General features: G+C 38.7%; 1 protein-coding gene across 1 annotated transcript; it reads right to left on the bottom strand.

Annotated features, from left to right (window-relative positions):
• Nucleotides 1-5,633: 5,633 nt before the first annotated feature.
• Nucleotides 5,634-7,409, bottom strand: LOC130725046 (protein FAR1-RELATED SEQUENCE 5-like). The gene has a single exon (XM_057576324.1). It carries the CDS (start codon nucleotides 7,407-7,409, stop codon nucleotides 5,634-5,636), a length of 1,776 nt encoding a protein of 591 aa, XP_057432307.1.
• Nucleotides 7,410-15,237: the final 7,828 nt, after the last annotated feature.

Here is a 15,237-nt window from a genome sequence, read left to right as displayed (position 1 = left end):
ATGTAGTTTATATCCCTAGCTCACGTGTGGGGTACCCAACCCAGTTGGAAGTGACCTGACTTGAGTTGTTGACATACTAAACCCTAATTTATGTTCTATTAAATTGACTGTTCGGCTATTCACCCCCCACATTCGGTTGAAGGCTATTCACACTCTTCTCTTCTGTCCTCTTTAACATTTGGGGTTTTTGTAAGTTTTCTTCATAGTAGTGATGTCTTCCCCTAACCCTGGAAAGATACCCAATGATGAACCTAGCCTGAATACTCCATTGAATGGAGGAGAAGGAAGGTTAGTTATTCTGCATATTCTGATTGTTGGGTTATTTGTCCATCATTTCTTCTCTTCCCCAAATAACTTTTCCCCATTATTTCTTCTGTTTTTTTTTTTTTTTTAATTTCAGCCTTGATACCTTGACTGAGGAGGCTCTTGATCAAACTCAGTTGTCTACTGATGTTAAACAGCTGACCGCTACTGTGATGGATCTTGCTAGTTCTGTGAAGGTAGCCATGGTGAAGTTCCAAGAAGTGGACCACCGTCTACAGGAATTTCACCAGATTCAGACTGTGATGCATGGTAACATGGAGAGGGTAGACAAGTTTCTCAGCATGGTTGACAAACCAAACCTTGGAGAATCAACCCCAAAATGTGGTATTAAGTCTAAAGCTCCTGCTGAGTCTGCTGGTTCCAAAAAGAAAAGGAAAAATGCAAGGGCAACATCTGAGATCCTAAAAAATGATGTAATCAACATTGATTTGGACTTTGAGAAGAATGAATGTGAAGAAAAAAATACTGACTCAGCTGGTTCCAACCCAAGCAAAGGCATACTTACACCTTGGCTACAAAAAAGTTTCAGAAGTGCTACATCTGTAGAGGTATGTTCATTAATAAACTTTTTACCCCTCTATCTGCAATTTTTCTTAAGTAACTAATAAGATTTGTTATATTGTAGGGACTTGTTGGTGCCTTTGTTAGGCAAGAAGTAGAGCAAACAAGGTCTAGGCTGTTTGTCACACCACCCTCATCCAAAAGAGCTTCTAGCTCTTCAGCTACTTTTCGAAGTCCTATCACTGGCCCCCAATCGATCAATCCAGTGACCCAAGCGACGCTCTACATGCGCCATCTACCTCCTCCACTTGTTCCAAAGGTATACTTCTGTTTATGCACAGGAAATTTTGCTTTTATTTGTTTTTTATTTGCAAAAGCTGATTAAGTTTAGTTCATGTTTTAATGTCAGAGTGCCAGGCCAAAGTTTGCAGTCTCTGAAGAGTTGGACTTGTTATTGACTGATACTCAGGTTGCTACATACTTATTCGAAGAGGATAGCGACCCAGAGTATGTTTAATACTTATTCCTATTTGTTATAACTGTATTTTGTATTATGGTGATATTTTAATGAGCTGAATTCTTTGCTCAGTGAGCTGTTGTTGAGTATGGGTCGTTATGAAGCTGTGAGAAGGGACTTTGATTGCCTCATCCCTGGGCAGGAAATAACTGACAAGGTTTGTGATTCATTATTTTAGCTTTACTGCTTTATTTTCATCAGTGTTTGATTTGTTTATAAATCTGCAAAACAGATTATAACCTTGGTTGCTGTCAAGATCATGCGTGAACAAAGCTATCTCATGGATGATACTATCTGGTGCTTCCCCCCATCTTTTGTGGTAAGATTTGAAAGAGTCCATGATCCTGATCTGCATGATATTATTGATGTTATTGAATTCTTATATGTTTTTATTGTTAAAATAGGAGGATGTTTACAAGGGCTTTTCTGTTGAGAAATTGTGTAAGGAATACTTGAGGCCATTCATGTATCCATACAACACTCTGAAATATGTAAGCTTTGTTTAAGTTTCTTGTGTATCAATAATGTTTGTGATTCACCTTTTAACACATTTACTTGCATATGTAGATCTACATTCCTATCAAGACTGAATCTGGCCATTGGTATTTGTGCATCATTTCCATTGGGGATTACACCATTTATCACTTGGATTCCCATCTTAATGAGGAGGACATAGCGGTTAGATGTGCATCCATGAAAACATTGGTAATGTTTATATGATACTTCACTTGAATCTGATTACTATTTACATTCTAGCAACTTACTTTAATTTGTTTGCTCTTATTGTTTCAGTGCAACACATTGGTGGAAATGATGAGCACAGAGGACAAATATGTGGAAACTAACTTTTACCGGAAAATTGTGGACTTTCATTCTTGGAAGCTAAAGGAAGCAAGGGGTATCCTCAATACTGGTAGCAGGTAGTCCCTTTTGAAATTGAACTGCATACATTTAATTGCTTAAATTTGTCTAAGTTTCGGTAATTCTTCCATGTTATTATGTTAACTGCAGCCATGATTCAGCTGTGTGGCTGTTAAGTTGGCTTGAATTGGGTTCTGGGTTTAATCCCAATCGATCTGGCTATGTAAGTAAATAGTCCTCCTCATGGTTTATGGTTGTTTTGTGATTGTGTTTGTTGTTAGAATTAATTAATTTCTGTTTATTTTCTTATCCCAGCCAAATGAAAGGGTTGTTCGCATGAACACTGCAACCTCTCTGTTATGTGGTGACCACAATGACACTCGGAGGAGCATGGAGGAGAAGGCCACTGTCTTCTGGAATGCATGTCACACTGCTGATGTTGAAGGGGTGGCTGCGACTTTGTGAAGTATGTGGTTGTAGGGCAGGGCAAGTATTATTTTTTGGCTGCATTTTTATGTTGCACAGATTTTGTGTTGCACATATTTTGGTTCTGTAAAATATAACTTTACAACAATGATGCAACAATGATGCGTTTGGTGGTGGTGGTAACACAATGCATTGAATTTCCTATGATAGGCAATGCATTATTTTACCATTTTTTGTCACCTTTTTGTTGGAATCTGATCTAACCCCCAACTATTGACTATTTGGTTGAATTACATGATCTGGTGTTGAATGCATTTACTTTTGAAACAGCTTTTTCTTTTAATTTTTTCCATTCAATATTTTGCATTTAAATGATATCAATGCTGTCAATGCTATGAAAAAATAACTCCCCTCCCCTATTGAAACTGTCAATGCTATCAATGCTGTCATAAATCATTTTACTGTTTTCTGTGTGGTCAAATGTCAAACTTTTGAAAAACAGCTTTTTCTTTTTCCCAGCTTTTTTGCATGTATAGGTTCCCAACACCATCATTCCCAAAGTCCTCACCCACCCCTCCCCCCTCCCCCCATAACTTTATCTATAAAAGTCACTATTTCCCCATCTAGCAAAACCACAAAAACCAGAACTAGCTCTCTCAATTAGCAGCTGCCGTGTCCCCTTTCTCTCTTCTTATTTTCTACTCCCCTTCTCTCAATTGTCCCTCAATGGCAAGCTCTAGTCGATTCCCCCCCCCCCCTCAGTCAAATCTGAGGTTATTGACATCTCATCTGATTCTGAGGATGAGGTTTACTATGAAAGTGATTCTGATGGTTCTGATGATTACCCTTATGGATGGATTCGAAGCAATGATCCAAGGTTTGTTGGGAAGGAGGTTAGGGTAGGTGAACTTCCATTTGGTCCAGGCTTTGTTAAACCCATTACAAAGTCTCAAGCTAAAAAGGGTCAAGCATTGGTAAGCCTTTTTTCTTACAACCATTGTTAAACCCATTCATGAATTTCCACCAGGACTATTTCCAACTATTATGTCTGTACACGTTTTTCTTACATGTTAATTTCCACAATGTTAATTTGTGATTTCAAGTAGGTTGTTCCTGCATGGTTTGTGGAAATGTGGTTAGATAGGAAATATGAAAAGGTTATTTGGGTATATGAGTAGGTGAAGCTTTATACTGTCAAGGTGTCGTGGCACTATCCCACTGGAAACCAGTGTTCATTTGCAAAGGGTTGGTATGATTTCAAGGTGGAGAATCATGTTGGGCCTGGAGACCATATCTATTGCACGCCAACAGTTTTTGAAGATGTTTTTGCCATCTCGATCTCGCGCGCAGCTGACCGCCGTGGGTGAATGATTTCGTATCATGCTTTGCCCGTGTGAACAAAATATTTTGTACTTTTGTGTGTCCCTATTTTTGTACTTTTATTTGTCATCCTCCCCCGTGTCCCTCTTCCCTCTTCCAGTTTGTAGCCAAGTAAGGCCATTACTATTTCAATGAAATTCACGTTGTGTTGGGCACATACTTTCCATTACATATACTTTCCAACCACGGTTAAGCAAAAAGATGATAAAAAATACCTCTCCCAAATTAAGTTAATGGACCTAAGTTAATATCAATATGCAAAAAGATGATAAAAAATACCTCTCCCAAATTAAGTTAATGGACCTAAGTTAATATCAATATGCAAAAAGATGATAAAAAATACCTCTCCCTCCCTACAAGCTAAATAAATATCCACATCCAAAATTACATTACGATTGTGGATAAATATTATGATTGCCACAAAACTTTGGCAGCTAAATAAAAAAAATGGCTAGCTAGACTCAACACTTTGGCAGCTAGAGATGGACGTAATTTTCCATATAATATAACTAGTTCTCTCAATGGTGGGCAAATATATATTGCATCCTGGTAAATTTCAAACCTCCAAAATTTATAACTAAACGCCACGAATTAAATGAATCTATCATAACCATGCGTATGGTACCATGAATGAATTTGAAAACAAACCATTTAAAGTACTGATGGTTCAAATAAAACAACATTACAAATCCCCACAAAGTATCTCACAAGTTTGTGAATAGGAAAATTACAAATCCATGAATTGCATATTACTAAAGCTCATTACAAAGAGCATCCAACTTCCACATGCGAGGTTCCCCTTCCAAGATAGACAGTGTGTGATTCCCTTCCAAGAGTGCACAATTCAACCTGTGAGATGACAAAAACAAAGGCCAATGTCAAGTAAGTGGTAGAAAGCAAAATATGTTTTGTTCATGTAATTTTACATTTGTTGCACATGAACATCATGAAGTAAGTCAAAATGCCTAGGCCACTAACAGAACCATGTACATAAATGCATATGCAAAACATGAAGAAAGTCAAAATACTCACTTCACTGTGTAGCTCGTAGACATGTTTTCCGATTATGCCCTGCCCCGCCGCAAAGACCACAGTGGGAAGTACGCATCCCCGGTCCACTACCTCTAGAGGCACTACCAATGCGCCTTTTGATGGGTTTAAGTGGGTCACGCAAGTACTGTTCAGGATCATTGGCCACCACATGTACAGCTTGTTTCACACCATCACCTTTCTCCAATTTCTCCAACCTCCTTGCTTGCTTTAGAACCAGTTCATTTGTGTCCCTGAATGTTTCCGGTGCTCTACATGCTGCTTTAGACATTCGCCTGCAGTTTTCCCTCAATACAGTAAATCTACATAGATCCATGGGGTCCCATGCACCCAATTGTTCCCCACGCAGCTCAAGCCCCTCTTTTGCATCCTTGGTCCATCTCCCCATAATTAATGATGAGGGAATTCCAGGAAGGTCTAGATATCTACAAACAGCAAGAATATGGTCGCATGGAATGCCATATGATTCCATCCTCATACAAGAGCACTTGAACTCACTGGTTGTTTTGCACAGAGTCACATTCCATCTCCGACTAGACAGAGAAAACCTTTCAACAAAGTAAATGATGCAAGTTTAAGTCTCCTTGAAAAGACTAACCTTGAGCATCAAACAGCGGTGAAGACCCTTAGTGACAAGCCTGAAAATGTTGTTCGTGTAATGGTTGGAAGCTGACTTTTCAAGCCTCTTCAATTGTGTTTGCCGCACATGGTCACCGTGCATTGATGCAAAATCTGCTTCAAGTTCCCTTTGTCGCTGATAACTCATATATCGAAAGAAGTTATGCATAAAATCAGTCAAATTGTTCCATGAGTCTACAAACTTCCCAACTTGGGCATGTAATCCCTCAACCCGAGAGGTTGTACGAAAGCCCGCAAAGAATTCACCCCGCATATATGCAGCAGCCCACATCTTCCTCCGCTCATACAAATCCTGAACCCAAACATTGTCTTCACACCCACATTCAATAACCATTTGAGCCCACCTGTCCTCAAACTCCACAATTTCAAGATCCCAAAGCATGCATCTTGAAAACATTTGAACAAACTTGGGTTCTGCAACATTGCTCACTGCATTCCGAAGATGCCAAGCACATAACCTGTGATGCGCATTTGGAAACACAATTTTAATTGCATTTTTCATTGCCACATCTCCATCTGTGATTACTGATACCGGTGCTTTCCCTCGCATTGCATCTAACAAATTGTGAAGCAACCAAACATATGTCTCCTCTTTCTCATCAGAAACTAAAGTTGCAGCAAATATAATTGTCTGATTGTGATGATTAGCTCCAGAGAAAAGCACAAGTGGCCGCTTGTACTTGTTTTTCTTGTATGTGGCATCAAATGCCAACACATCCCCAAACAATAAATAGTTGTCCCGGCTGATTCCATCACTCCAAAACAACTTGTCCAACCTTCCTTCCTCATTAGAGGTGTGTTTCCACATCAAGTCAGGATCCTTTTCCTTCAAATTTCGTAAGAAACCAATCACTCCTCTAGCATCACATACGTCCACCTTCTTCTTTTTAAATTTCTCATTGTACATTTGTCTTGGTCCAAATGGAACATTTTGATATCCACCCATCTGGTTGGCAAACACACCATAAGCCTGTGGAGTTGTAATGCCTGACTTCCTAAAGCAATTCAATTGAGTAATGTCTGCCTCATTCATTCTCCTATGAGTAGGTGTCAATCCAATCATTTTTTCTTCAACAAGTACATGATTATGATCATCACAAACAGATCTAACATGCCAACGCTTGTTATCCTTATGAACATGGACCTGACAATAAGCCTTACACTCACATCTTGTGGACTTTCTCGAAAAACGCTTTCTCTTTTCACCAGCATGACCATCAACCTCTGGCTCAGCTTTCTCTTTCCTTTTACCCTCCCTGAAGCAAACAAATCTCTGCTGGATTACATCTCCGTGATTGTTTTTGAGGACCTTAGCCTTCCTCGCAGCAAATCCATGCATCCGAGCATACCAACTGTAGAACAAGTACGCAACCTCACGATCCGGAAAGTGATAGGTGACTATGTCATTGGCAGATAGTTGTTTGAAATTTACAATCCCCAAATCTTCTAGACCATTGATAGCAATCTCACTTGGAGGCTCCACATCAACATTTTGTTCATTTTGCCCATTTTCAGCCTCTTTTTCACCTTCTTCTTCTTCATCAGAATCAGTCCCTTGTTCATCTCCACTTTCCTGTTCTTCATCAGCCTCTTTTTCACCTTCTTCTTCATCAGAATCAGTCCCTTGTTCATCTCCACTTTCCTGTTCTTCATCAGCCCCTTGTTCCTCATCAACAGAGACATGTACATCAACTTCCCCTCCTTCAACCATTAATCTAACAACATGCTGAGGACCCTAGCGCAGTCAAATTAAATAAATTTCCCCAAATCAAACAACCCATATACTAAGAAAACAATATGCTATAATTTAATTTAAAATCACACATTATCTTTGCTGCAACAATTCTCATGGAATCAAACACTTTGCCACTGGAAACCATATTATGCAATTTAACTGTTACCTGAAGTGCAGATGAATCAAGTGCTGCTTCATCAATCCGAGTGTTCGACCTAGACTCCTGGGTATGGGAAGACATGTTCAACAGCCAGCGAACCCACCCTTTCCCACCGGCGAACCCGTTCCCACCAACTAACGCGAACAGAGAACGAAACCCGTTCCCACCGGCGAACCAACCCGATTCCACCGCAGAACCAACTCGTCACCACCGGCGAACCAAACCGAGCTCACACTACTGCATAGGAAACCACCATAGAACACATTCATTAGAAGCTGAAAGCTACTAACTCTACAACATCATTCAGAAAGCTACAGAGGAGGGGTGCTTCGAGGAGGGATGCTTCAGATGGAGTAATGAGAAGGTGAAAGCTGCAGCGAACCTGTTGATGAAGAAGAAAGAAGAAAGCTACAGAGGAGGGGTTGTTGATGAGGAAGAACGAAGAAAGCTCACGAACCCTAGCCGTCGTGGAGTTGTTGATGAGGAAGAAAGAAAGCTGGTTGATGATGAATGAGAATGAGAATGAATCAGGTTATTTTTAGTTAGAAATAAAGATAATTTACTGAATTTTGTTTAAATTGTATTAATTAACTAGCACAATTAGTAGTTTGTTTTAGTTTTATTAATTATGTCCCAATTTTAATTTTTTACTGATACAATTACCTAACCCAATTAGTGCAAATTCTATTAACAAAATTACTAACTATATAACTAATTATATATTATATATTAAGTATTTTATTTTTTAAAAATTACAAAAAACCTGCTGGACCTGCACTAGCAGGTCAAAAGCAGGTGGTGTAACCATGGACCACAAAAAAGTGGTCCATAGTAAACGGATCCTATAGAAAAACAATTTAATGTTAACTGGAGATTTCAATTTAGTGTAGCTTTTTCTCTTAAGCTTTTTCTCTCCTCTTCTTGGTCTCCGGCCTATACTCTAGGTATCAACTCTAGACTCACAGTGAGGACATTATAAAAAATTTAAGTGTGAGTAATAAGTTTTACATTAGTTAATAATGGATTAATTAAAAACATAATATATATAAGTATGAAGACCCATAAATTCATTGCTCACTATAGAATTCTCTTATCTTCTTGGTCACCCCTCTACTCTAACATTTGAAAGTGTAGTAGGGGAAACTAGAAGAATAGACTTGTACAATTAAACATTCATAAAGAACAATTCCAAAATAGAATACCACTAACAAGAAGGTAAAGCTATCAAGAATAACCAAATTATTGCAGATGAAAATAAAGATATGGTGGAACTTGGCCATTAAGCTCTGCCAAGAAGACACAAGGAAGGAATAGACCCAATGTGGTGGGTAGTGGGCGGACCGAAATTGGCGGAGTTTTGAACATGGGCTACGTTAGGCCCAAGTCAAGCAGTCTCGTTTGTTTCATACACCAGAGAAAACAAACTACCAATTAACTATTCTTCATTGGACAAAAAGAGAAGTATCCTTCATCATTTTCCTTCTACTTATTTTTTTTAAAGTATTTTCCTTCTACTTAGAACTTTAGTTATTTGTACAAAATACACTGTTATCCGTAGTAAATTTTTTTTTTCTTTACTTGGCCTTTGAATTTGTTTTAGATATCGTGACAGTCTCTTCCAATAAATAATTTTTGCGGAGTTTGAACTTATAACAGCACTTTTATGGAGATTGTTTGTCTACAACTAGACCAACATCTTATTGGTATTTGTAGTAATATTTATTCAAGGAAAAGTATTTACCAAATAAAACAAATTTTCTTATTCAGAAATTGGTCTGATATGGACTTATTGATTAGTTGGGCTTATCAGCCTAATGTAAATATGGGTCACGCAACCCATGGTCCGGGCGGACCGAAACTCAATCTATAAATATCAGACACCACCCAAGCGGTGGGGGATCCAACTCTTTTACACAATTTCTGACTTTTTCTCTTTCTCTCTTGGCTTTCTGATTTGCTTAGCCCTGCTTCTTTAGTTCTATACCGGAACATTGACGCCCACCGTGGGGCTTCTATAAAATAAATCCCCACTACCATGAACAAGAGGCTATGTGATTTCTGCTTCTGAGAGAGGAGGGCGAACGAAATTGAAGAAGAAAATGTTCAGCCCATCCCAAATAGCAGTGGAAAAGAAAAATGAAGACCTGCGAAGTTGATAGCGTTGATACACCATCCATTTTTTCAGAAACCGTCATCATGACTAAGCCTGTTGGCGAACATGATGCCACTCGCATTCTCTCTCTTTCTCTGATATTTAATATGGTTTTTTGATCCTCTTGGAAAGTTTTTCTTATGGGCTTTCCAACCCTCATTGTTCTCTTTTTAGCAGTGATTTATTTCGTATTTGATCTGTGAGTTCATTTGTGAAAATGAGGACCTTGAAAGGAAATTGGAGAAGAATTGCTTCTGGATCACAGATCTGCTTCGCCGCTTAAACAACATCAGTAAACAGATCGAGGAAAGGGAGGGCAAGCGGCGAACGGTTACCAGATAAGGTGAAAAAGAGAAGGGCGATCAAGAAGAAGAAATTGCACAACCGCCACTTAAGAGATGAAGCCACCACTTCTGAGTCGAAACCGCCCACTCAATATCAACCGCCAACTCTCAATTTAAAAGATTATTTTGTCTCAACTGCCACTAAAAAGTTGCAAGCACTCATGCTGTCTCAACCGTCACTCTGATCGAAATCGTCCATGTTCGCCCATGAGTTACATCAATCCAAATGGATTCAGGACCACTCTAAAAACGGATACGGATCCTCGTTCCTTTAAATTTTTCTTATACCTTCTGTTCAGTTTTGATTCTATTAGTTTTGTACTTTGATTACCAATAGCTGGAAATTAATTTCGTTACTCTCTTCTGTGTTTGATTCAACATGGAAAAATTGGATCAGATCAAGAAGAAATTGTGGCGAATCGGTTTGGCACGCAAACTGTTCGATGGAATTGGTGAACGATTTCTGCACTTCAACTTTGCATATGAGGCAATCTCAACACGTTTGCTGCGGCGATGGAGTTATGGCGAACGCGCTTGTTGCGGGGACGTTGTTCCGGCGAGCAAGTTTTTGCTTTTGGCGGTTGAAGCTCGGCGAGCAAGGGTCGCCGACGTTGAAGTTCAGCGGCGAGCAAGTTGTCGCCGGTGTTCAAATTCGGCGAGCAAATGTCACCTATGGTTCAGATTGACGAGAGGATCCTTTTGAACGTGAACCTAGTCTATGGCGGTGGCGAACAGGATGCGGGAAACCAAGAAAATTCAAGCATCTTGTTTAGGATCGCCCAAAGCAGATTCTGGCTTTTTTGGATTATTTCTTTGTGTTTTGTTTCCTACTCTCCTTTGATTGTTTTTGCTTTAAGACTGATATCTCCATTTTTCTCATGGCATATGGTGGACCACACTTGATGGAGCGAGGCAATGGAAAATCAGAGTTGCATACTAACTGTTTGACAAAATCGGTGAACGATTTCTGCATTTCAGTTTTGCATATGATAACAAAAGATCAACTCAAACTCAACTCCCTGCTGCGCCTGCAATTTCTACTGGTTTATTCTTTCCAGGCCTTATCACATTGGCTCTCAATTTCGTTCATGATTCTATTTTGGTTTTATTACCTGCTATATGCTTGATAAATCTCCTATGTGAATTTCAAGAAACAAAAGCCAGATGGGTGACAATTTAATCCTTTGAGCCTAATTCCTAGTGAATATATATCTGTTTATGATTGCCCTATATTGGTTTGGTGAATGCATATGCCGCAAGTTTGCTTTGAAAATAACCTGCATAATTAAAATTTTGGTTCCAATATCTAGTCCAAGTTTGCTTCTTGATTAAAACACTGTCTCTGCATAATCTGCCAGTTTGCTTGTTTGCTTTTTGCCAGTTTATGTAGCAGATAGTGCTCTGTTTTCTTATCATGTGGTTTTTGTTCATAAGCATGCCTGCTATCTGGTTCATTCCTTGCCCATTTGAGTAGTTTAAATATGAACCTGCACTTATTTGCATCCGAACATGAAACTTGGCAGTTAACTTCCTAATTAGAGGTGTTTGATTTTATAACTATTTCTTTCTCATGTGATCTGGTTATTATGAGGGATAAGGCGTTGAGTTTTGAAATGTGTATCAAGTATAATCATATGTTTTGGTGCTGGTTTGGAACTTAGTTTACTACAACTAATTAATTTATTTGAGTCCTCAAAGAATATGTTGATTTAATGATGACCTACTTGTTTGTATGAATCTGTATGTTACCTTCTGTTTCTTCACAGGCATGTAATAATTCTGGTTTGAGTTTTCTTTTGTGTTGCATGGCATAAGTCTCTAGTTTATTATATTCTAATTAAGTCTTGCAATCTGTCCTCATACTGTTGCATCTTCTTACCATTTTTATTTGTTTCATGAGCTCCACTTGAAATTTGAGGGCCAAAACTCTCCACCTTAAAGAAGGGGCATCGGAGTTGGCAGCAACTAATCTAGAAGCTGGTCACATTTTGAGGAATGCATGAAATCTGGAGGTGAGATAACGCATTGGGTGATGAGTTGACTAAAAACAGTCAAAGCATAAAACATTATGTACTGGAAAAAGAAAGGAGCAACAGGTATGCACTCTTTTCTCTACCCCAGGCGGGAGAGTTTTTAACGGGGCATCAACTATTAATGAATAACAGGTATGCACTCTTTTCTCTACCCCAGGCGGGAGAGTTTTTAACGAGGCATAACCTTTTAAAAATGTTCAAGGGCGTAACATTTTATTTGTTCCCATGGCGGAAACATATCAACTAAGGTCTATCAATTGGGCGACGTCAGACAATTGAGAAAGAGGAAGTCTCTTAAAACAAGAGCATTTGACCACGAATTCATAAGCACAGCCTTAAATTGGATTTAAGCATGTCCAAACTAAGCACAAGTCTCCACGCGAGCATATAATGAAATCAAATATTGTGACTTTGATTTCCATAAATAACTAAGTCAAGAAATGAGAAATTTTGACTAAGTTATATACACAAAGGCCTTATGATTCCAAAGTAGTTGATTGAGATAAAACTCTACAAAATCTATGAGATTTGCTTCACAGTTATTTTACTATATACAGTAAAGAAAGGCGGGATGATTCTGATGAAAAGTCGTATTCGAACTCTTTAGTTGAGCGATATTAAACAATATCGTCTTTTGGGCGATATTAAACAATATCGTCTTTTGGGCGATATTAAACAATATCGTTTTTTATGATAAAGTTCATCTGACAAAGGATACACTACACTGAGCATAGATGAATGTGCAAGCGATGTGAAGTAAGTGTGTTCCATATTATTGATTTACATTTAAGTCTTTAACTTTTATTTTGTTCAAGTTTCAAATTATTGTGCATTATTACTTGTGGTATTATGAGAGCAGGTTGTGATCATGGTTTAGGGGAAGAGAAAATTAATCATGATAATGACAGTGAGGATGTGATTGATGCGAAGAGACGATTTGGGTCAACTTGCACACGCTACACAAAGATCAAGAAGTAACAGCAAAAGTTGAAATGACAAAGGAATGACTATTTAGCTTTTATGCCTTTTAAATTTTGATTTTGGAGCCTGTGTGCCCATTATTTCCTTTGCACATTTTGGGCGTGTCAATTACTTGTTAGTCTTTGTGTAGTGTTGGGTGAGTTGATTACTTGTGGGCTCGAAAAAAAAGACACACTTCGTCTTAAAGCTTTTAAGACTCGGTGTCTTGTGGGCTTGTGGTCTGATATGGGCTTATTGATTAGTTGGGCTTATCAGCCTAATGTAAATATGGGTCACGCAACCCATGGTCCGGGCGGACCGAAACTCAATCTATAAATATCAGACACCACCCAAGCGGTGGGGGATCCAACTCTTTTACACAATTTCTGACTTTTTCTCTTTCTCTTTTGGCTTTCTGATTTGCTTAGCCCTGCTTCTTTAGTTCTATACCGGAACAGAAATTATTTTTATTTGTACACATTACACACTACATAGCTTTATAATCTTACCTATAAATAAAAGTCATGCTTTTCTTTTTGTTTCGACATGGTTCGCCCCTAAGCTAACCATAGCTTGATTCTTGTAATTAGGATCCAACCCCCAAGACTAAATCAGACTCTGAGTAGAGTGAGTTGAATTAACCCCACCTCATGTTGACTTTACATGTCCTCTAGGTCTAACCTGCGCCCTCGTGTTGAAATCTCTCAACCTTTAGCAACCTTTTGGTCCTTCGAAGCTATGTGTTTCCAAGCCAACAACTATTAGAACTCACTTACTCAACGACTTAAGATCTAAAAAAATAAAGAAACTCGAAAATAGTTATCAAGAAAAAACTAACCAACAAAAAGAAGAGATTTGGACTCAGTAAAAAAAACAATTACCAAAAATTAATTTGAAGTTTTTCTATCTAGACTTAAGTTCAGACACTAGGAGTACTGGAGCACAAACTCACAAAGATGTCTTTGAGATTTGCTTGAGTATAAGTCAAGACAGAATAAGTCCAAGAAGAGTACGGCTGGACTTGAGGAGGAGTGTTAAAACTAGGCTTAATTGCAGTTTTCGTCCCTGATCTATACCTCTTGTGCAATTTTGGTCCCCTTTGTTTAAAAGGAGCAATTTTAGTACCTCAAAGATTAGGACGTGACAATTGGGTCCTTTCGTTAGTTTCCGTTCAATTTCAAACAGAATTTGCATACGTGGCGCTCATTAATGATGTGGCGCGCTCACACATTTAAACACTAAGACTCCACATAATAAAACTAAAAATTAATAAAAATTCAAAAAAAAACAATTTATTTAACTTTAATTCTAATTAAATCATTAATCCCTAATCACCCTCCACCTTCATCTCAGATGAATCAACAACAACAACAACAACAACAAAATCTGATATGTTCTGATGATCAACAAGAGCTTCCTCCAATAAGTGATAACCCCTCTCACAAACACTGTAATTCAAGTGTGGACAATGCAGTAATTGCAAGCAACAACAACAACAAAAATCTGGAAAAAATTGAGAAGCAACAACAAATCCAGAATCAACAAGAAGTCAAGAAGGCTATAGAAATTCCATAAACAAAAATCAATTTTTCCCCTTCCTTCACCCAAATCCAAAAAATAATAAAAAGTCCAGAAATAACAACATCATCTTCATCTTCATGTTAGATTCAACAAATCTAACCCAAAATTTAACGTCACTTGCCCCAAAACACCCAAAACCTCTACATATTACTCAGAAACCCACCCCACAAACCTCTGCCTTACCCAGATCACCAAGCTTCTCCCCATGCCCAATCGACGAAGCTAAGTGAAACAAGATCGACACAAAAGAAGAAGAGATATGGAGACGGTGGAGGAAGACATGCGGTGGCTGCGGCGAAGCCTCTTCCCCTTCCACGACCATTTCCCCTTCTCCCTCTTCGATCTGGAGACGCACCACCGTTCAAGAGACAACATGGATTTGGTTTTTTCTCTTTCTGGAGGCGCACCACCGCTCCAAAGACAACCTCGATCTGGAGACTCACCTTCATCCACTCTTGATCTGGCTTTCTCTCTCTTCGTGTGTGAAGATGAAGAGGAGGAAGATGAACATGCTCAAAGGCGGAGGAAAAGAGGCCATGTCCGGATCGGCTTGATGCGTTGGTTGTTGGATTGA

Source organism: Lotus japonicus, chromosome 1 (assembly GCF_012489685.1).
Source record: "Lotus japonicus ecotype B-129 chromosome 1, LjGifu_v1.2".
Classification (NCBI taxonomy): domain Eukaryota; kingdom Viridiplantae; phylum Streptophyta; class Magnoliopsida; order Fabales; family Fabaceae; genus Lotus; species Lotus japonicus.
This window is presented reverse-complemented; position numbering and strand designations above follow the sequence as displayed.